Source organism: Morus notabilis, unplaced genomic scaffold, assembly GCF_000414095.1.
Source record: "Morus notabilis unplaced genomic scaffold, ASM41409v2 Scaffold1568, whole genome shotgun sequence".
NCBI lineage: Eukaryota > Viridiplantae > Streptophyta > Magnoliopsida > Rosales > Moraceae > Morus > Morus notabilis.
This window is the reverse complement of record NW_010368046.1, coordinates 225609-246182: the sequence shown is the minus strand read 5'-3', so window position 1 is coordinate 246182 and position 20574 is coordinate 225609. Positions and strand designations below refer to the sequence as shown.

General features: G+C 34.9%; 3 protein-coding genes across 3 annotated transcripts; all 3 read left to right on the top strand.

Moving 5' to 3' along the window:
* Positions 1–804: 804 nt before the first annotated feature.
* Positions 805–6442, top strand: LOC21397007 (U-box domain-containing protein 35). The gene is made up of 9 exons (XM_024176104.1): positions 805–988; positions 1894–2018; positions 2308–2429; positions 2749–2957; positions 3053–3098; positions 3490–3778; positions 4549–4650; positions 4792–5220; positions 5660–6442. Exons 1-9 carry the CDS (start codon positions 805–807, stop codon positions 6440–6442), a joined length of 2289 nt encoding a protein of 762 aa, XP_024031872.1.
* A 2452-nt stretch (positions 6443–8894) lies between these two features.
* On the top strand, positions 8895–10871 carry LOC21397006. The gene is given in 5 exon segments (XM_024176105.1): positions 8895–8948; positions 9196–9411; positions 9629–9779; positions 10351–10519; positions 10521–10871. Coding segments are annotated over 5 exon segments (939 nt in total). The 3' UTR covers positions 10870–10871.
* Positions 10872–13629: 2758 nt separating this feature from the next.
* On the top strand, positions 13630–20574 carry LOC21397005 (transcription termination factor MTERF2, chloroplastic). The gene is made up of 7 exons (XM_010114155.2): positions 13630–14290; positions 15202–15339; positions 15456–15698; positions 17517–17630; positions 18438–18620; positions 19229–19446; positions 20120–20574. Exons 1-7 carry the CDS (start codon positions 13706–13708, stop codon positions 20463–20465), a joined length of 1827 nt encoding a protein of 608 aa, XP_010112457.2. The 5' UTR covers positions 13630–13705; the 3' UTR covers positions 20466–20574.

Genomic DNA, 20574 nt, shown 5'->3' with positions numbered 1-20574 from the left:
CGAGAATAAAAATAGTTACATTTTTTGAATTTAGACGGCTGCCGAATTTAAGAATTTATTTAAATATTTATCAAATTTATTGTAAACAGATTTTTATTATTTTTTTAATTTTATTTTCTTTTTCCTTTTTTGAAACTTTATTTTTATTTTCTGAATATACTAGCTCCTTAATTTACAAAAAATAATATTTTACCTTTTTTTTTAAAAATAATATTTTACCTTGGTTTAAAAAAGTCCCAAATTCCTCTAAAAAAGAAAGCCCCAAATTAAAAACCCTAATCCCCAAATTAAACCCTAAACGTAAAAACCCACCCAACTCCAACCAGCCGCCGCCAGAGAAGACGATGCGCCAGGTACCGGAGCCACGAAAGGTCGGGACTCTACACTGAGACGGCGATGGCGGAGGCTCTCGACGGTTTTTCTCGCAACGGCAGTGGCTGGGAAAGAATCTGGGCGGGGGCAATAAAAGTGGAATTTTCGAGAACTTTAGCACAGAAATATGCTATTTTTTGTCACCTAAAACGAAAGAGCTAAAAAATTATGCTATTTTTACCTCCTTTTCAATCCTAATAATGAGGAGCCTTGACTTAAGGAGAACCTTAGGCAGTTAAGCCGGCATTGAACGGTAATAACAATAACTATCAGGTGTTCTTCTACTTCCCAAAAAAAAAAAATTTTAAAATTAAAAAACTAACTTTTTTTTAATTATAGAAATTTTCTGTAGATTTTGTCCTTGTTCCTTTTTTCTTCTTCTTCTTTCTTTGGGTTCAATAATTTATTGACATTATTGATGTAAAAAGAAAAATGTGGCAAACAAGAAAAAATGATCTAAAGAAAGGAGGAGGGAATGGATTGGTAGCAGTGGCTATAGACAAGGATAAAGGAAGTCAATTTGCTCTGAAATGGGCTGCAGAGAATATTCTTTCTAAAGGCCAAGTTGTTGTTTTAATTCATGTTGTTCATAAGCAATCTTCCAATACTCCTTCAGGTATAATAATATCTCTTTGTAATTTTAATGTAACTAAAAAAATGATTTTGTTTTACACACACACACACACACACACACACACACACATAAATAAATATATATATGTATATATATATATATAAAGTGTAACATTGAAGGTGTTATATTGTCTTGATTAAACAAGGGATTAATGTCATCAAATTAATGGGTGAACCTCAAAATGTGTCAGTGAAACCTTAAATTACTTGGCAAGAGAAAACAAAACCTCAAGTGAATAGTTTGTATTGAATTTGTTCACTATCAAGCTTTAGTTTGTGTTTCTCTTTTTAATAGATTTTGTTGAGCAATGAAAGCAATCATATCTCTCTTGTCCAGGTTGTAGGCGTAACTTTAGAGGTTCTTTGTTTTTTTTTTTTATAAGTATTGTTTATTTTTATGTTGGTCATAACTCAACAATGATGAATTCTGTTAAAAGTGTGAGAAAATTTTGATTGAGATTAACTAGAAAGAATAATGCAAATTTAATTGTAACTAACACATAAATCACACCCGATTTCATTGATTGTATTAAATCCTACTATGTAACATCATTATGGAAAAATTATTGAAAAACTTGACTGTCTTTAGTTCAAGGATTAATTAGACAAAAAAGCATTGCATATTAAGAAGTTCGGGGTTGAAAAACGGATTACACACTCTAATTGGGGCGGAATCGATGATATGAAGTACTAACCCAATTTTTATATGTAAAAAGATGAGTGAAAAGTCATGTTGCAATTTACATATCCATTAAAAAAAAAAAAAAACCCTGTTGGATAATGTTGCTAAGACAATTTGACCATTATGATTTGCTGTTACTTGCTTGATTTGCTTATTTCATAATGGCAAGAGATGATAAAGAGTTATGGTGTGATTTGTGGCTGCAGTGGGGGGAAGTCATGCAATTATATGTGATGCCAACAATTCAGGTGGATCACCACATAAGCAGCTACTTGAGAAGCAAACCAGAGATCTTTTCCTTAGCTTCCATTGTTTTTGTACCCGTAAGGATGTACGTCTTTGCCATTTTTCACTTCATCCTATTCTCGTAATATAGAATCATGAGACTAGTAAGAATGTTGCTGCTACTAAATGGTCATGATCAAAATCCTATTAAAAATGCATATGAATTGGATTGTGCACATAAAATGTGTATGAATAAATGCGCCACATGATATGAAAACAAGACGATCGATATAGTACTTGTTCTTTGTAGCTGGAGAGGTCCCATTTTTCCTTTTATGACAAACTTGTTTCCTTCTGTGTTTTTTGATTTATTTATTCATTTTTCTCTCCGTCAGATACAATGCCTTGATATCGTACTTGAAGACTCGGATGTAGCAAAAGCATTAATAGAGTATGTCTCGTATGCTGCAATTGATAGCTTGATTATGGGTAGTCCCTCAAAGCATGGTTTTATCAGGTAATTGATTTCTCTATCAATTTTATTTGTACGCATTCAATGAAAATGGAAATTTACTCGCCAAGATCATCTCAGTTTGAGAGCTCGAGAAGTTATTGCCAATCATAAAATGCACTCTTTTCCTATGAGCTCTGGGGCAATAGCTCCTTACTTTGTAACGCGCTTTTCAGAGAAAAGACACATAGAAACAATAGATGATCATAGATATATGTATAAAGTATAAACTAATGAGTCTGGATATCACAAGGGGGAAAAAACAAAAGGGATATATGTGTGGACTAATGACAGCTTCCTTATATTTAACGGTTTCTATCTTTAGATTCAAGGCATCAAGCGTTCCTAGCAGTGTATCAAAAGGGGTACCTGATTTCTGCACGGTTTATGTGATTTCCAAAGGAAAGGTCTCCTCACAAAGAAATTCGTCCCGACAGGCCCCATACTCTTCTCCGCTGCGTAGCCACATTCAGAACCTAACTAAGGAAGTTGTTAAGACAATTGACCAACCTAAACCGAGATTGAGCATAAGAGGTTTGTATCTCTCAACTGTAAGCTTTCTCAAAACAATGTTATAATAGGGTGCTTGTTTGAAATATAACAATGTCTCCACGGATATGCAGCAGCAGACAGAGTATCATTCAAGCCTCGCAACTTGCACGATGAATCAATAAGGTGAATAAGGCAAAATGACTGATAATTTGGGATTTGAGATTATCTCATCCATTAGGAATGTTTATTTACTTTATTAGATTGAATTTTTCTTTTATCTTCTAGTCTTTTATTCTATTTTATATACGTTTGTTTTGTAGTGAATTAGGATTCCATCTATAAATAGGCTTCGGTTGTATTAAACATTAGAAGATGCATAGAGAATATTGAGTTATTCCCTCTCTTGATTCTCTGGTTTCTCTATCTACGTCAATTCTTTCTTGGTCCCGCATCAGTAAAAAAAAAATTGATGAATACAACAATGGACAATCATATGGTGAATTTGTGCTGTATAGAGTAGTGAATACTGTGTAATTCTTCTGAAATCTGATCCTGTGACCGTGATCCAACACAGGTCTCCATTTGCTAGAAGAGGTTTTCCCGGGATTTCTCCTAGTCGTTTGTCTGAATTGGATGATGACATATCATTTGTCAGCTCTGACAGGCCAAGCACAGATAGAACATCTTCTGTTCTCTACGATTACATGGATCCAGGCCGAACCTCACGGCTTTCTACCAGCTCGGACAACAGCTTTGGCTCATTCCGATCCGGTCCAAAGTTCACGGACCTCAGTTTGCTGCATGATGTCTCGTTTACGATGGAGAGTGGCCGGACGTCGTGCTCATGGTCATCACTGGGTATGGTATGGATATGATCACTTCGACAGAAACATATATTCACCACACACATAACAATGCAAGCAGTTGGTAGTAATCTCAATGGACTCGCATGTTTAAATCTAAAAGTCTACAAGTAAGAGGTTTTATATAGTTAAGTTTCTTGGGTTAAAAGGTTTCATATAGTGTAAGATGCATCTAAACTGGTATATTTAAAGAAACTGCTTCCGTCTGAGTATAACCACTCAGTTCATCAGCACTATGATCTCAACAATGTTATATAATTTTCTCCTTAAATTTGAACAAGATCTGATATGCATTGTCTTTCTCAATAACCCCCACTGAACTACTTCAGCTGAAAAACAAAAGGAAAAAAAAAAAAGAAAAGAAAAGACTGCTGAATTTGTTTAAGATTGTACTATTAGCTGCAAAATTTTACCATTCTAAGAGTATGGGAAGATTTGTTGAGAGGATAGTCTTCCTGCAATAATACTTTTATAGCTACAGACTCATGTGGAAGTTGTTCAATGGCAACTTTAAGTAAACGGGTACTAACTAAATGGATACTAATAAAAGATTATGAGCTCTCAACAATGAACAATGTCTGAAAAGAATTCTCTTTAGCATTGAATTATGCTATTTTAATTTCAGATTGTATCTCTATTATGGTTTAGCATGGTTACCTAGGATAAACAGCTTGGTGACAACTTTAAAGCAGGCAGTGCAAGTTCTGACTAAGTGACTTTTTGTACTTGATCCGGCTGAGGCTCACTTCGATTTGATTTGAAACACGCAGGACGATGTTGAAGCTGAGATGAAAAGGCTGAAGCTCGAGCTAAAGCAAACAATGGACATGTATAGTGCTGCCTGTAGAGAAGCATTAACAGCAAAGCAGAAGGTAATAATAAGATTATCAGATGAAATTCTTCATGTCCCTATATGCCAATGACATGCTATGTGAATTCACCCGTTTTGCTCTAGTAACGTTATTCTATTCTTTTCTTTTTCTCATCCAAAAGAAATGTGATTTATACTGAAGGAAAAGGAGCTGAATCACTGGAGACTTGAGGACGAGCGAAAGCTAGAAGAGGCACGACTGGCTGAGGAAATTGCACGGGCAACTGCAGAGAAAGAGAAAGCCAGGTGCAGGGCTGCCGTGGAAGCAGCAGAAGCTGCTAAGAGGATTGCAGAGCTTGAAACGCAAAAAAGAGCATCCACAGAAGTGAAATCGCTCAAAGAAGCGAAGGAAATGCGAAAGTTGTTGGATAATCTAGCCCAAAGTGATGGCAGATATAGGAGATATGGTATCGAAGAGATTGAAATAGCGACGGACTTCTTCTCCGAAAGGCTCAAGATTGGGGAAGGGGGTTATGGTCCAGTATTTAAGTGTTACCTCGATCACACACCAGTTGCAGTCAAAGTTCTGCGTCCAGATGCTGCTCAAGGAAGGTCACAGTTTCAGCAAGAGGTAAGTAACTTGAATTGCTAATAATATATAGTCTTTATTGATTGAAAACTCAAACAAAAAAACTTGATTCCAGTCCAAGTGAGATATGATTGGTTTGAGCTTTTATGGTTTGAAAGGAGAGTTTGAAACATGTGGTTTGAGTTTTTGGTTAACAACATTGAAAACATAGGGCATAAACTCTGAATTTGGAGGTTTTTTGGTTCACGACATCAAATCATTGATTTGAACCAAGCTTCAAAAATATTTGTAAACGCTAATTCATTTGAACCTTTTGGTTCAAAGCATTATCTATCAAGTAGACCCACAATTTGCTAATATTCTTAGCTTTCCTACGGTCACACATTGTAATCCTCAGAATGTAAAGGAAAAAGAAAAGGACAATTTTTAACAAATATTGCAGGAAGGGTTGTTTAACTTTTCCATTATATTTCAAGTGTAGATTGACATACTCAGCTGCATAAGGCATCCCAACATGGTGCTTCTTCTAGGAGCCTGTCCAGAGTATGGAATTTTAGTATATGAATATATGGCCAAAGGAAGCTTAGATGACAATCTTTTCCCAAAAGGGAACACCCCATTTATGCCTTGGCAAATCAGATTCCGTATAGCAGCAGAAATTGCCACGGGTTTACTCTTTCTTCATCAGACCAAGCCGGAACCATTAGTGCACCGCGACCTCAAGCCTGGAAACATCTTGCTGGACTACAACTATGTCAGCAAGATAGGTGATGTTGGACTCGCCAGGCTTGTCCCGGCGATTGCTGAAAACGTAACACAGTACCACATTACTTCCACAGCTGGAACTTTCTGCTACATCGATCCGGAGTACCAACAGACAGGAATGCTTGGTGTGAAATCTGACGTCTATTCCCTAGGAATCCTTCTTTTGCAGTTGATAACAGCCAAGCCGCCAATGGGGCTGACACACTACGTTCAAAACTCTATAGAGAGAGCGACATTTTCAGAGATGCTCGACCCGGCAGTGACTGATTGGCCCCTTGAAGAAGCCTTGTGCTTCGCAAAGCTATCGCTACAGTGTGCAGAACTCAGACGAAAAGACAGGCCGGATCTTTGTACTGAAGTTTTGCCACAGCTAAACAAGTTGAGAGAGTTTGCTGATTCAAAAATGAACTACAATTTCTTTGCAGGCGGTGCTGGTTTCTTTCCGCATCACAGCAATAGTTCCGTCCAACAAGTAAGTCGGGAGAATTCAAACGTTTGAAACCATTTGGACACCTAAAATGAGACAGGTGCTTATTTATTTTTTATTTTTTATTTTTTTTCAGACAACTGAAAACAGAAAGCTTTTGAATCAAAGATTCATGGCTTAATATAACTAATTGATAGAATTTAAAATTATTTTTGACTCACCTCCTAACAGCTTGAGCTTTTTCGGAAAAATGGTAAACTTATATGGTATCACAGCAAGAAGTCTTGAGTTTATAACAGAGGAAGATATGATTAGTTTCACAAATGACAATCTTTCATGCCTCATGGTATCGAAAGCTGCATACCTCTGCTAGTTTACTCCTAATTATACTTGCATAATCATTATGACTATGGCATATGGCCTATTGTTTGGAAACTACAAAACAATAAATTCATGGTTTCCAGAAAACCAAGAATAATATCTATTTATGGCATTTGAGACATGTATAAGGTTTATTCTTGCTTGGAGATTAAGCTACCTTTGTAGAAAATCTTTGGAGGTATAACATGGCAGGGAAATCATTTTTGCAGGAGGTAATAATTGATCCGCGGCCCGGAATTTCTCATTCATGCGCATCATCAGTGGCGGGAAACTAATCAAGTGCAGGTTGAGAAAAGTGTTGCCAAAGAAGGCATTGAAGATAGAAACCTAGAGGCTTTAGCAGACAGACAATGGCAGCTCCTGTGATGCAATATGGAAAATCCATATTACTCTATATGTTGTTCCAGACTTCCACTGTTTGCATTGAGTTGGCAATAAATCTATTTTGTTTAAAGTTTGAATAGACTAAATCTAGAAAAGTATGCCAGAAAGTAAAAGAGAAGCCATAAACGTCAAATTCCAAGTTCCTGAGGGTCTAAAGTATGTTCTCATGTAAAAATATATGACAATGAAGTGTCACATGTAGATATGGACGACAATAAAGATTGAAAATGAAGAAAAGAGTGCATTTTGTTTTCACTGCGATGATATCAATTTGAAGTTTGTTTGATACACGCACCCATTTTCAAAATATCTAAACTCCATGTCTACAATTAGAGGACGATGAATTCCCACCTTGATCAGTGTCCCTTGGATATGCTTTATTTCTTTTTTTACTTGTATAGGCATCCAAATGAAAAATCCTTTATTTCTTTTTTGACTTGTATAGGCATCCAAATGAAAAATCTTTTACTTTTTTTTTTTTCTTAATTGTACATTTTTTCTTAGAATTTAATTGCGCAGTTTTGAATCTTTAAAACATCATCAAAATACATTATATTTCGATGGGATATAATAATGGAAATACATTCCAGCAAAAAGTAAGACTATATCCGTTCCGTCGTTCAAGTTGATAATTTGAGTTACAAAGTAAATTCGTGTAAAAGAAAACACTGCAACAATAAAAATTAAATTTAAACTTGAATTTTTATGAGAGAAAATATTATAGTAAAAATTTACATTATGATTTGAACTAACGAAGCGAACTAGATCTAAAGATATGCACGTTTGATTTCGACCACACTTCTTTTTTAGAATAATTTCGACCGCACTTTTTGAACAAAATTTGAACCAAAAGGTTTATATACACACTGGTTTGAATCCTCCAACCAAACCATACCTATTTTAGATGGCATAAACATAAGGAAAATTTTCATATTAATACTCTATGTGTGAGCATAATTGTATTTTAGTACTATGTGTTTTTAATAATTTTAAATTTGTATGACGTTTTAAAAAATTATTTTTTAATATTTTAAGGTCATTTTTAAAATGTAAAATATCAAAGTTATCATTCTTATTAATTAACAAAAAAAGTAATAATAAATTTTGAAAAATTTTGACTTTTTTTAAACATTTAAAAATAAAAATAAAAAATAATGCTTTAATTAAAAATAATTTTTTTCAAATCTTTTCAAAAAATTTTAATTTTTAGTAAAATAATGAGAAAGTTAAATTTAATATTATACTTTCAAAAAATAAATATTAAAAATAATTTTTTAAAACGTTGAGGTACTAATTTATAATTACTAAAATCACATAATACTAAAATATAATTTTGGATACCAATATAAAGTTTTTCCCGACGGCGAAAAAAAATTATTTAGGTAATTTTCTCTTTAATAAATAAATAAAAAGCTAGAACTTAATACTGGATTCCGCTAGATTCATCTTCGAAATGTGCAAGTTTTAAGAAAAACACGCGTCGTTTCCAGAATCCCAACAATAGACAATCTGTCACTTCAACCGGATACGTGTCCAGTGGGCAGTTTCTAATCGTTGCTTATTCATAAACAAAGAATTCACCGTCGCTTATTTTTTATTTTTTATTTTATTTTTTGCAAGTAAAAAAGAATTCACCGTCGTTTTACTTTGCTATTAATAGAAAATAGGAGTAGAAACTAAAGACAGACAGATTCTCTGTTTTCTCAAATCATAAGAAGAAGATCATATCATAAATCAATAGTATCAAATATTATTAAGAATGGGACAAGGCGAAGATGTCAAGACCAGACCTGATCCGGAGGTCGAAATTCAGGTCATTTCTACTCTATACGTAATATCTTATGTCCGTTCATTTTGCTGATTCGAGTTTAAAATTTGAGTTTTTTTATAGTAAAAAGTTCTCACAAATAATCACATCTAATTTTTTTACTACAGTAAAAAGCTCTCGTCACATCTCAACTCAAATTTTAAACTCGAATCAGCGAAATAAACGGGGCTTAATCTTTTACTTTTCATAAATTGGTTTTTTTTTGTTTTTAAATTATAATTTTGGTGTGTAGGAGAGAGGAGAAATATTCTTCTTCTACAGGCCAAAAGTAGAGAGAGAAGAAGCGCATAGTCCGGAGGATGTGCAAAGGCTGTATATAGTTCTGAGGGCGGAGTCCGGTGAAAGGCCCGTTGAAGAGAAGCAGGACCCTCATTCTGGCAAGGAAGGTTCCAAGAAAATCAACAATGATGATATTGGCTCTTCTACTCAAGGTGGTCATGGAAGCCAGGTATTTAATTATTCATTCAAGTCCTTTCTTCGCGTTTATTTTACCTACTTCCCGTTTCGTTTTTGGGTTTAAACCATTATGCTCTTAAAAAAACGTGAATAAAAAATTCTCGTCAATAAGTTCTCAAACTAAAACTATGTTCTAATCCCATGAACCAAAGAAAAAAAAAACTCTTATTACTTGCTAATTCGAATGGTATTGATCTGATGAATATTAGGAGGTGAACATAGAGAAGCAACCTCTGCTGAGGTTCATTGTGATGGGGAAAAAAAGCCTTCCTGATCCAGCCAAGAAGAGCCTCCCTTATTGGGGCTATGTAGAATTAGTCACCACTGACATAGAAGATATCAAGAATGCGCTCAAAGGAGGTATATATATTATATGTTATTATTTCTTCACCCACTAAATTATTCCCTCATATATTCACATTTTCTTTGTAAGATGATTTCTCATAACGTTATGCATGCTGCACTCATTTAATAGTCCCAACAATTTGAACTTTGTTGTGATTAAGTTTAACAAATCAAAGATGGATCAATAACATTACATTTGATGTTGCTTCATTTGCTTTTATATTGAATCCTTAACACTTGCGTTCCATAAATTCTTTTGTCATTTTAGTATTTGGTTATGTTCTTACATAACTCACTAATTAGATAAAATAAAACAAGACACTCTTCTTCTTAAGACTTAACAAGACGATTTTAAAGAGTAAAATAAACTCGAGTCTCTTATCATTAAAAGACAAGAATGACCACCTATTTTATTTATAAGGATATTAATCCACCCCACTTCCTTTTAATGCGGAAACCTAAGTCTTTAATAAGTTCAAATTCCATTAACTATAACCATTTGCGGTCAATATTATTACAATCATACAATGATGTTCTGCTGCATATACGAGTACTTATACGTATATGCCTCGCAAATGAACTGCAGAGGAGTATGATACTGCAACAAGAGGTCACCGCCACAAGCCGGCTGCGAGAGCCCTAGGTGAGGGTGTCTACAGAATTCTGAGGCACAACCCGAAAAAGAGAATGCACACACATTTGGTCTACAAGCTGGAACTCCCACCCGAGAACAAGGCGAAGATGGAGCCCCAGGAGTCTCAACATCGAACGACAAGGCTCGTTTCTGATCCAGATAAAGAACCCGGAGCAGCCGGGGAGTCCCCGGTTCCGGGGTCTTCAGAACAAGCGCAGGGCCGCATTCCCCGCCCATCTCCAAGGCCAGTTTGGACATCGCAGGTTCGCTGCCGCCGATCCGCCGGATTTCTTGAACTACGAAGGGTGCGAGTTCTTGCTCATCGCGGCCTCGGATGACATAGAAGAGGAGTTGGGGCTTGATCTGAAGGCAGAGGAGTGTGATCAGGAGGAGAAGTCTTGTTCCGACTTGGTTCGGACTTTTGGTGAGATTGGTTCGGCTAAACCCCTTTTCGAAGGGACTTGGGCATGATTGAAGAATTAATGAAAATCCCTTGGTTTTGAACTCTGTTGACTCTTTTGTATGATGTATGTAGTATATACGTTCTGTTAGCAAGAAAAGCACTGTCGTTTAAGTTTGTTGTGTTGTGTTGTGTTGTCAAAGGTAGGTAGTTTAGTTGCATGTTTTGCAGGCAGGGGACGTATATTATGGGCAAATGGAAGTTCTGACGAAATAACTCTTTTTTTTTCCCCCTTCTTTTATTGTTCTATATGTACGGTTTGCGATGAAAGGTAGAAGTACTATTCGTACATGCATGTTGTTTCCAGGTACAATTGCTTCCATATTTACGAACTGTTTGTGTTGATGTTACCAACTCTTATGCAGGTAAATATAGTTTAACATTATTATTAGTTTTATAATTACTAGGCTTTTTCACTCGGACAATTTATTGGATCCACTAGTGGAATAGAAAAGCCACTGACGCACTTTACTCGTTAAAGTAGCGTACAAGTAGTTTATAGTTACCCCATAAAAAGAGTCTATAAAAGTAGCGTACAAGTAGTTTATAGTTACCCCATGAAAAAAAAAGGTCTAAAGTTACAACAGTCCAGTTCATATTCAGTCCAGTTAAAGTTGCAATAGTCCAGTTCATATTTGGTAGGTCGATAATATTTGAGTTTTTAATTTGGGTGAGATGTGGTTTTATATAAGAATTTTTTATTGTAATAAAAAAATTAAATGTGACTGTTTTTAAAACATTTTACTGTAATAAAATTTAAATTTTAAATTAAAAATATTTTATTGTAATAAAATTTAAAATTTAAAATTGTTTAAATTTTAAACTCGAATTGATGAAATAAACGGGACTTTAAACTTTACTGGGGACGAAGAATTGATCATAGCGTGTTTTAGGTGAGAAAGTGTTGCTATTTGGAATAGCTGTGGATTTTCTCACAGAGGTGCTAAATGCAATTTCCAAATTCACCAAAATATTCTCAACATTTTTCTTCCCAAAAGTTATCCGCGCATGGCACGTGCACAGAGTTTAATAATTAGTAGCTAGTAAGAAAACAACTAGATACTAGTGAATACATACAAAAAGAAGATGACAACTCGAGCTTGACAATGCAGAGACAGAAGGATTAAAATTTCACAAGATAACATGTCGTTTTCTTTATCAAACTTAATGTCGTTTTCTTCAAATTTCACGAGAGCGTGAGTCTACAAAGTGTAGTTTGATGGGATCATGGGAGTGGGACTCGCATTCTCTCTCAATGCCGTAGCAAAAACCGGAGTCTAATAAGCAGCCTCGCAGGAAAAAAGGAGATACTTTTTTCTGGTTAGGAAAAAAAGAAAAAAAAAGGGAGATACTTATTGTATTTTTCACTAATTGTTGTCATATTTATGGCTTTTTTTTTTTTTTTGAAGGTTATGACAGTATTTTTGTTGTTGTTGTTGTTGTGTTAATTAGTTTCAACTTTCAACAATATTTATTAAAAAGGATACATTATTTTCTACACTTTACTAATTTAGGAAGTCAGTATGTAGATATTAACATCTTTTTTTCCGATTTTTTTTTATTTTTCTACCGCTAAAGCTCATACTAAGTATCAATCCAATGAAAATTTGCAATTGAGATCTAACGTTTTAAGCCCAAAATAAAGGAAATAAAAAGTTGGTTAAGTCAGTTTTATTAAAATCCCTCTACGCAATGTCGTAATATATTTAGATGTCTCCGCAAAGAAACAACCCAAAGTCGTAATCAACAATTTTTTTTTTTTTTTTGCTTGAAAAAAAAAATACATTTTCTTCTTGGAAAAAAAAAAACCAACCCAAAGTTGTAATCAGCAAATTCTCTATCTCTAACATCATTTTCTTCCCAATTTCACATTTTTCGATCGAAAATTCAATTCTATCATTCATGTTCCCAAGAGAACATGTCTCCACTTATTATTATTATTTCCTGTTTCTACTATTATTTTGTTTAAAATGGCTCTCTCCATTATAATAAGCATAAAATGGAAAGGAAAATAAAGGACATGTTTTTTTGTCTAAAAAATTTTAAAAAAGACAACTTAAATTTTAACTTTATTTAAGTTCACGTTTAAGTTTCAATTTTATTCAATTTTATTCAATTTTATTTAAATTCTAACTTCAACTCAAATTATAACTCAAATTCAACTCAAAAATTACACTCAAAAAAATAACTTCAAAAAAGTCGAACATATGCATGGTACAAGAATCTTCACTTTTCCAACGTTTATTAACGAAACTACTAACTTACGGTGTGTGTGTGTATACATTATAGAGGGAAAAGAGGGTTCGAGTTTTTTTTTTTTTTTTTTTTTTTTTTTTTTAACGTAATTATTGGCGGTTCCACACTAATTATTGGCTCTCGCTCAAACGCAATATGTTCATAGAATGCTAATTTCTACCGAGTTCCAAGTGTAGAAAATAATTATCCTTTTTAATAAATATTTTTGAAAGTTGAAACTAATTAACACAAAAAAAAATACGGTCATAACCTTAAAAAAACCATAAATATGACAAGAATTAATGAAAAATACAATAGGAGAGAGAAGTATGATTTTGTAAAGTTAAAATGAGTAAAACAGGCAAATGGAACTATTTTATTAGATGGGCCTACCATATAATGACATTCATCTTGCCTTGTTTTCGTTTTCCAATCAAACTTAATGTCGTTTTCCAATCAAACTTAATGTCGTTTTCTGTTGAACTTCCCAACTTCCTCCGCCTCCTCACTAAATCAAATCAGGGTTTTAAGTTTTTGAGGGTTTTAGGACACAAACTGCCACCAGAGTTTTTAGAGAGAAAGAGAGAGAGTTTAGAAAGTGTAGTTCTATGAATGGATGTAGCAATAACATCATCATCTTCAACCATGTCCTCCAAATTCTTCCCTTTCCCCACAAATCTCAGCACTCCTTTAACCTCCTCTTCATCATTCTCATCTTCTTCTCTCTTCCCCAACTCCTCTTTCTCTCTCACCAAACTCCACCATATCCGAACCCACCACCGCAAACTCCACCGCCGCCATAAATACAATCCCCTGCTCGCCGCCCCACCGACCACCCCTGCGCCCACGCCCTCTCCGGAGGAATTCAAGCAAGCCCAGGAAGCCCTCTTCGAAGTTCTCTGCGAATTCGGAGTCTCCGAGGAGGACTCCGCCGCCATATCGGAGAATTCTCCGCGCTACGTGGGTATGCTGGTGGAGGGAGTCCGGGACTTGGAGGAGCTTGAGTTGTGGAGCTCGTGGAATAGTGAAAATGAAATGGAAATGGGGTTTAAGGAGAAGGTGATTCGTATGGCCAAGGAGAAAGGTGATAATGGCAAGGTTGCTTTGTTGGAGAGCCTTGTTGGGTTGAGCCTCTCCTCCGCCATGAATGTCGCCAGATATCTATCGGCTGAGACTCTCCCGGCTCTCATTGCTAAGGTCAAGACCAAACCCAACTTTCTTTCTTTGTTTCTTTGTTTCTTTGTTTCTTTGTTTCTTTGTTTCTTTGTTTCTTTGTTTCTTTGTTTCTTTTTTTCTTTTTTTCTTTTTTTTTGGGTGAAAAGTTATGTTTGTTGGATTGCCTATTTCTTTGTTGACATTATCTTTTGGTGGAAATTGTTGTGTTAGATTGGTACATATTACTATATTGGAGGTGATTTCTTTGTTGACATTCCATGGTAACTTCTTCTAATGAAAATTGATTTTTTTTTGCTAAATATTTAATCAAAATTGATTGTTAATTGGGTATAGAAGATTTATGATGGGAAATGGGGCTTTGGTTTTAGTTTGTTCTACTTATTTTGAATCCTGCGTACATCCTGTAGGTTGTAGGGGATATTTGTTGCATGTTAATGGAAATGTATGTCTATTTCTCTGTGACGTGAAAGAGAATGTTTATTAGGTTGTGTCTAGCAAATAAGAATATGAATTTAGTTTTACCTTATGTAAAATTAGTTTGTCACCAATAATTGTGTTTTCTTTATTGTGTATTTAGCCTGCAAGAGCGACCAGAAAGTAAATAATCTAGGAGGTATGATACAGATTAACCTGAGGGATTCTTTTCACTCATACGGCTAAAGGATCTTAAGATACTCGCCTTGAATTTGTCAATTTATCGTGATATATGTTTGAAGAAGCTGATATTTTTCAATTAATAGTTATGTTAGGTTTGAAAATTCGAGATAAGGTATAGCCCTGTCCATATTCTTTTATCCTCTCACCACACTGGTTAACAACCTTGAATTTTGACGTAATATTTAATGAGGAAGATGAATGTTGAATATTGGTTAGAAGCAGGTTAATTATTGATCAAGTGAAAAACTGCTGCTTATCATGCATTTGGCTTATAGGTCAAGTATATGAAGGAAATCTTCTTTTCTGGCAGTAATGATGGAGGAATCATTGGGAAAAATGCTCGCCGTATGATGAGGCATTTATCAATTCCAGTAGATGAAGATTTGCAGCAAACTTTGTCCTTTTTTGAAAAGGTCTGGTATCTTTCTTCCAAATTACAGTTATCTGTTTTTGAAGCTGCAAATTTCTTTTACAAGGTTTTCACACTGTTGAATGAATTGATAAAACTTTTTTTCTTTTTTTGGTGCAGATTGAGGCAAGACGCGGGGGTTTGGACATGTTGAGCTCCAAAGATATCTCTTTCCGTTATTTAGTGGAATCGTTTCCGCGCCTTCTTCTGTTACCACTGGAATCTCAAATGAACACCATCTTGGAATTTTTTGAAAATAAGGGAATCTCTAGAGGATGTGTGAGAAACATACTTCTAACATTTCCACCAATTATGTTTTACAAAGTTGAAGTCATTAAAACAAGAATGCTGGTTTTCAAGGAGGTAATGATTCTCACGACTACTTATTAATCTTAACTTATGGATTAAAAAGCACATAAGTTATATGATTTAATCAACTTTTAATTGTTCTGCAACTACATGCTGTGGTGAAAATATCTATGCTGGCTTTTATGTTGGTTCCAACTCTATTTTTCTGAATTTGCAAAATTTCATTCTCTGTTTATCCACTTGTTGACGCTGGGTTAAAAAGCTCTTTATAGTAGTAGCAAAACCAACAACAGTTTTGTTTTTTTGTTTTTCCTTTTTTTTTTTTTTAATATGATTAGCATTACTTCTTATTTGATGCTAGAAAAGCTATTTAACATAACGATGTGCTAGTATGAAGTTTATATCTATTTGGTATCCTACGTCTCTCTCAGTTTTTATGGGATTTTGATGGCAGTCAAGAAAGAGATTAAACGCTTATGATAGGTGCAAATCTGGGAGTTAATTACTTTTGAATTTACTTGTAATCATAGCTTTATGATTATCCAAATGGAAGAGTTTATTCTAGTCGAGTTTCATGTCATCATTCATACTCTTCTGGATAAAGCTATCATATTACTATGATTATTCTCTCTCTTGTGTATTCATCTTTTTAGTTTTTTCTGTATCGTTCTTTTACTCTTTTTGGTCTTGCATCAATTGGTATCAGTGATTAATCATTTATACTTCTTAATATTCTGGACTCGTCTTTTTAGCTTGAATTTGATTATCAAATTGATCAAAGCGATAAAAGATACCTAAGAAGCACTTATTTTTCCCTCTTTTGAACAAATTATCCAAGTACTCTGATACCACATTGATGTAGGACTAAAGAGATTAGAAGATAAATAGAGAAGAAAAAAAAAGGAAGAATTAGTGGGAGGAATAGAATCAAGAGAGGGAATAGTTGGAATAAAAATGTTTGTTCATCGATTAATAGATAGAAAGTTTAACTTAATAGCCTATTTATAGGTGGGCAATACTAATTTGACTAGGAATTCAAGAAGCTTGTATACAATAAATAACAATAAAAAATTTGAACTCATTCATGATAAGTGATAACACACACGTATATAAACCATGATCAATAGAACAATCCTGAATTCCTAGTTAAGCATAATTATCTGACATCGCCTACTACATTATTCTCTGTGGTTCCAAAAATCTGACTTTTCAAGTTTTAACTGCAAAAGTGCGGACAACCCTCATGAAGCAACAATCTGAAGCACAAAAGCATTTTCAACCTCAATAATTGATTTGACAATTACAATAGAAATTGGAGAATTGACATTCGGCTCACTTACTCCATGCAATAGTTATTGAAAACATCGGAGGGCTTGAACATCTTGTTAAGTAAAAAATCTAGCTCATCAAAAATTGAACAAGTGATCCTGTTATGCACTTAATATAAGGATATTAAAAGCACTGTCCACGAGTTTTGGCATTCAGTTTCCTTTACTAATCAGCAAGCCAAGGTGTAGGAATGAGGATAAATGCAGGCAATGATAAGATCTCCATTAGTCAGTTTACAAGTCTTCTCATGGGTATCAGTAGCAGGTTTCAAATCCTCAACTTTTAAAACTATATAATTTTTTATACCGGGTGTAGAACATTATTCAGCTCCACATTAGTTTTACTAGTCTTTAGTTGCATAGTTTTCTGAGTTTTCTTAATTTTTTTTTTCTGACTGTCTTATCTCTTTCCCTGTCTTTTGTCCTGCATAAAGTTTTTTTATTGTTTTCTTGTTCATTTTTTCCTCTTCTGTATGCTGCATGCACCTACGTGGATTTCTGATGTTACTGTTGTACCTTTGGGAAATTTTCCTGGATTTTCCAGCTGGGGGTTGAGGACAAGGATGTTGGCAAGCTGCTAATAAAATATTCGTGGATTATATCCACGAGTATTCAAGAGAATTACAAGGAGATATTGCATTTCTTTGACACAGAAAAGGTATGCTATCCAAACCTTTCAACTTCTTCATTTTTTTTCGTAAGTTCTATAAAAGAAATGTTAAGATCTTGTACTTCTTTTGTTTCAACATGTTTCATATTTCAGTACCAAGGAATATTACTTGGCTTATGTGTTGAGCTAGCCAACTCTTGCTGTCATTGCGCATTGCTAAGCTGATCATAAATTGATTCTGGCACAAATCTGGAGGAATCTAAGCTTGTTATTACTTGTTCTTAAGAAATCAAAAGAATGTTCTCCAGTTTTCATGTATCGCCAAGTTCCCATCCTTCTCATTTAAATTGTCCATTTGTTCTCTTGGATGATCAACTCCTCCATTTTTTGTGTTTTGTTCTTCTTCCTTTTGTCTTTATTGGGGATATATCATTTTTTGCCGACCTAATGCTTGCCTTTATAACTAATTGTCCCCTGATTTATTCCTCTCTACACCAGCCAACAGAAACTATTCAGAACAAAACCGTCTTAACAAACTTAATAACAGACCCACACTCTATTATTCAAGCTAATTCCAAGACCTATCATTTATTCTCTTTCAAGTGCTGGTTTTGCTCAGTGCATCTCCTTCTTTTTGAAGTTGTAGCCTATGGTACGGAAATAAGCTCCTCGCGATGCTGCTACATGTTTTGTTTATGCTGTCCATGTCAAAAGAGACTCAAGCTTTTATCTCGTCACCTTACTAGTGGCATAGTAGATTTCTTTTGTTGTAGGGCATGAACGGTAGATCAATTTGAATGAATGCTTGTTAACTAATTTGATTTTAGTTTTAAGATAAGTTACTCCTCTTGATAGGTGCCTAAAGTTAGTGTTGACGGTGCAATTAGAAGTTGGCCTCATTTATTGGGTAGTTCAACTAGCAAGATAAAGTTGATGGTTGAAGAGATTGGCAAGTTGGGTGTTGGAAACAAAAAACTGGGCCAGGCTATCAGTAAAAGCCCTCAGATATTGCTACGGAAACAACAAGAGTTCATTGAGGTGGGTATATCTCATTTCTTTGTTTAAGTTCATAATATTTTCTTTCTTTAGAGTTGTGGGCGTAGTTTCTTCACTTTGCCCAATTTAAATGCTGTAAATTGTAATGTCTCTCATGGGAAAATGTTCTTATCAGAATCCCGTTCTGAGTTGCCAATATGTTTTGAGTGTGATAATTCGCAATACTAATCAAGGCTCTCCCCTTCATGCTTTAGATTTTTCTTATGATAATTCACTATTCCAGGAGCCTTCAATGAGAAAATAGTGATTTAAAGAACATTAATGCATGGGAGGAATGAGTCTTTGGAAACTTTTGATGTTGCCGCCTTGTAATAACTTTCTTTCTTTAATAACTTCAAGTGTGGCAAATATTGTTACCTATCAGGATTGGCATCTGATGTCTTTGCCTTTAAAGTTCAAGATCAACAAGATAGTTTCAACATTATATTTACGGCCCAAATTGGCACTGACCTCAAAATTGGCTATATTTTAGCTTATGATTTTTCTCCTTATTTGTTGTATCATCTGTCTTCATCACAGGATATGGACTATATTGGTTTTTTCCTGCCCCTTTTGAGTGTATTAGCAATTGTTGGTGGTTCTTTATACAGGTGGTTTCACTTTTGGAAGAGCTAGGATTTGAGAAAGAAACAAGTGGAAGTATTCTTTGTCGCTGTCCAGAAATATTTGCAACCAGTGTTGAAAGAACTCTTACGAGGAAGCTTAAATTTCTTGCTACTATTGGTGTTTCTCAAGTTCACTTTCCTCGGGTTATAAAAAAATATCCCGAGTTACTGGTATCTGACACTGAAAGAACTCTTCTTCCACGGTAATTCTCTTTTTCTTTTAACATATTTTAATTTTTATACACCTTCATTGTTGTGAAAAATGACTGCAAGTAAAACAATCGTTTTTGGGACAACTTCACAACTGACATTTGCATGATTAGCTTCTGGCTATCTTATTTTCAGCTTTATGTAACATAAATAAGATAAATCAGTACAGAATCATGACCTCCACGTCTATAGAGCAAAAAGCTGATGTGATGTTGAAGATGATCCATAACATAGAGAGCAAGACCCTGATTTTCTCTCAAATCTCTAATCAAATTTTATAACAAGCTCTTTTAGTTGCGATTGAGTCGGCTTTTGATCAGTATAGTATCTTCTGCCATGACTTTGCATCAATAGTGCATGCATGTTGTTATTCTGTAAAAGCTGTAGTCCATGATGTAGGAGCAAGCATACTGAGCCAGCCACTGGGCGTGCCCATGGATTCGTTTGGGACATTTCGAATTAAGGGCCTAAATGGATAGTGCTTGGGGTGGATTCCTCAATCTGGTCCAAGGTGGTGTTTAAGGGATTTTGATTGGGCCTCTTCTATCGTTTGCTCTATCGATTACAACTTTTGAGAGAAATTGTTGTGTCAACTCCTATATCAGTCTAGATTAGAATATAATTCCATGTTGTTTTCTGAGCTAATCTGGGAATTTTGGTATGTAGGATGAGGTACTTAATGAACTTGGGGCTGTCAGAGAAGGATGTCGCGTTCATGGTTCGTAGATTCTCGCCTTTGCTCGGATATAGCGTTGATGAGGTTCTGAGACCAAAGCTTGATTTTCTCATAAACACCATGGAAAAGCCAGTAAGGGATGTGGTGGAATATCCCAGATTCTTGAGCTATTCCTTGGAGAAGAGGATAAAACCAAGATTCTGGATTCTGAAACAAAGGAATATCGAATGTAGTTTGAAAGACATGCTGGGAAAAAATGACGAAGAATTTGCTTCCGATTTCCTAGAAGTTGGAAAGACGAAAGTTCCACCTCCCGCTTCCCCCACTCGCCAATGATGCTGCAGAAAGGTCATATATTTCTAGAAAATAGCGCCTACCGGTAGTGTTCCAAGCATTTTTCTTAAATCTCAACATGTACCTGTGTCCCCGCCCCAAGGTTTTTTGT

Coding starts and splice junctions, on each gene's coding strand:
- LOC21397007 (XM_024176104.1), top strand. CDS start 805: ATGTGGCAAACAAGAAAAAATGATCTAAAGAAAGGAGGAGGGAATGGA. Junction 989..1,893: donor ATCTTCCAATACTCCTTCAG/GTATAATAATAT, acceptor TTGTGGCTGCAG/TGGGGGGAAGTCATGCAATT. Junction 2,430..2,748: donor TCAAAGCATGGTTTTATCAG/GTAATTGATTTC, acceptor TTCTATCTTTAG/ATTCAAGGCATCAAGCGTTC.
- LOC21397005 (XM_010114155.2), top strand. CDS start 13,706: ATGGATGTAGCAATAACATCATCATCTTCAACCATGTCCTCCAAATTC. Junction 15,699..17,516: donor GAATGCTGGTTTTCAAGGAG/GTAATGATTCTC, acceptor TGGATTTTCCAG/CTGGGGGTTGAGGACAAGGA. Junction 18,621..19,228: donor AACAACAAGAGTTCATTGAG/GTGGGTATATCT, acceptor TTCTTTATACAG/GTGGTTTCACTTTTGGAAGA.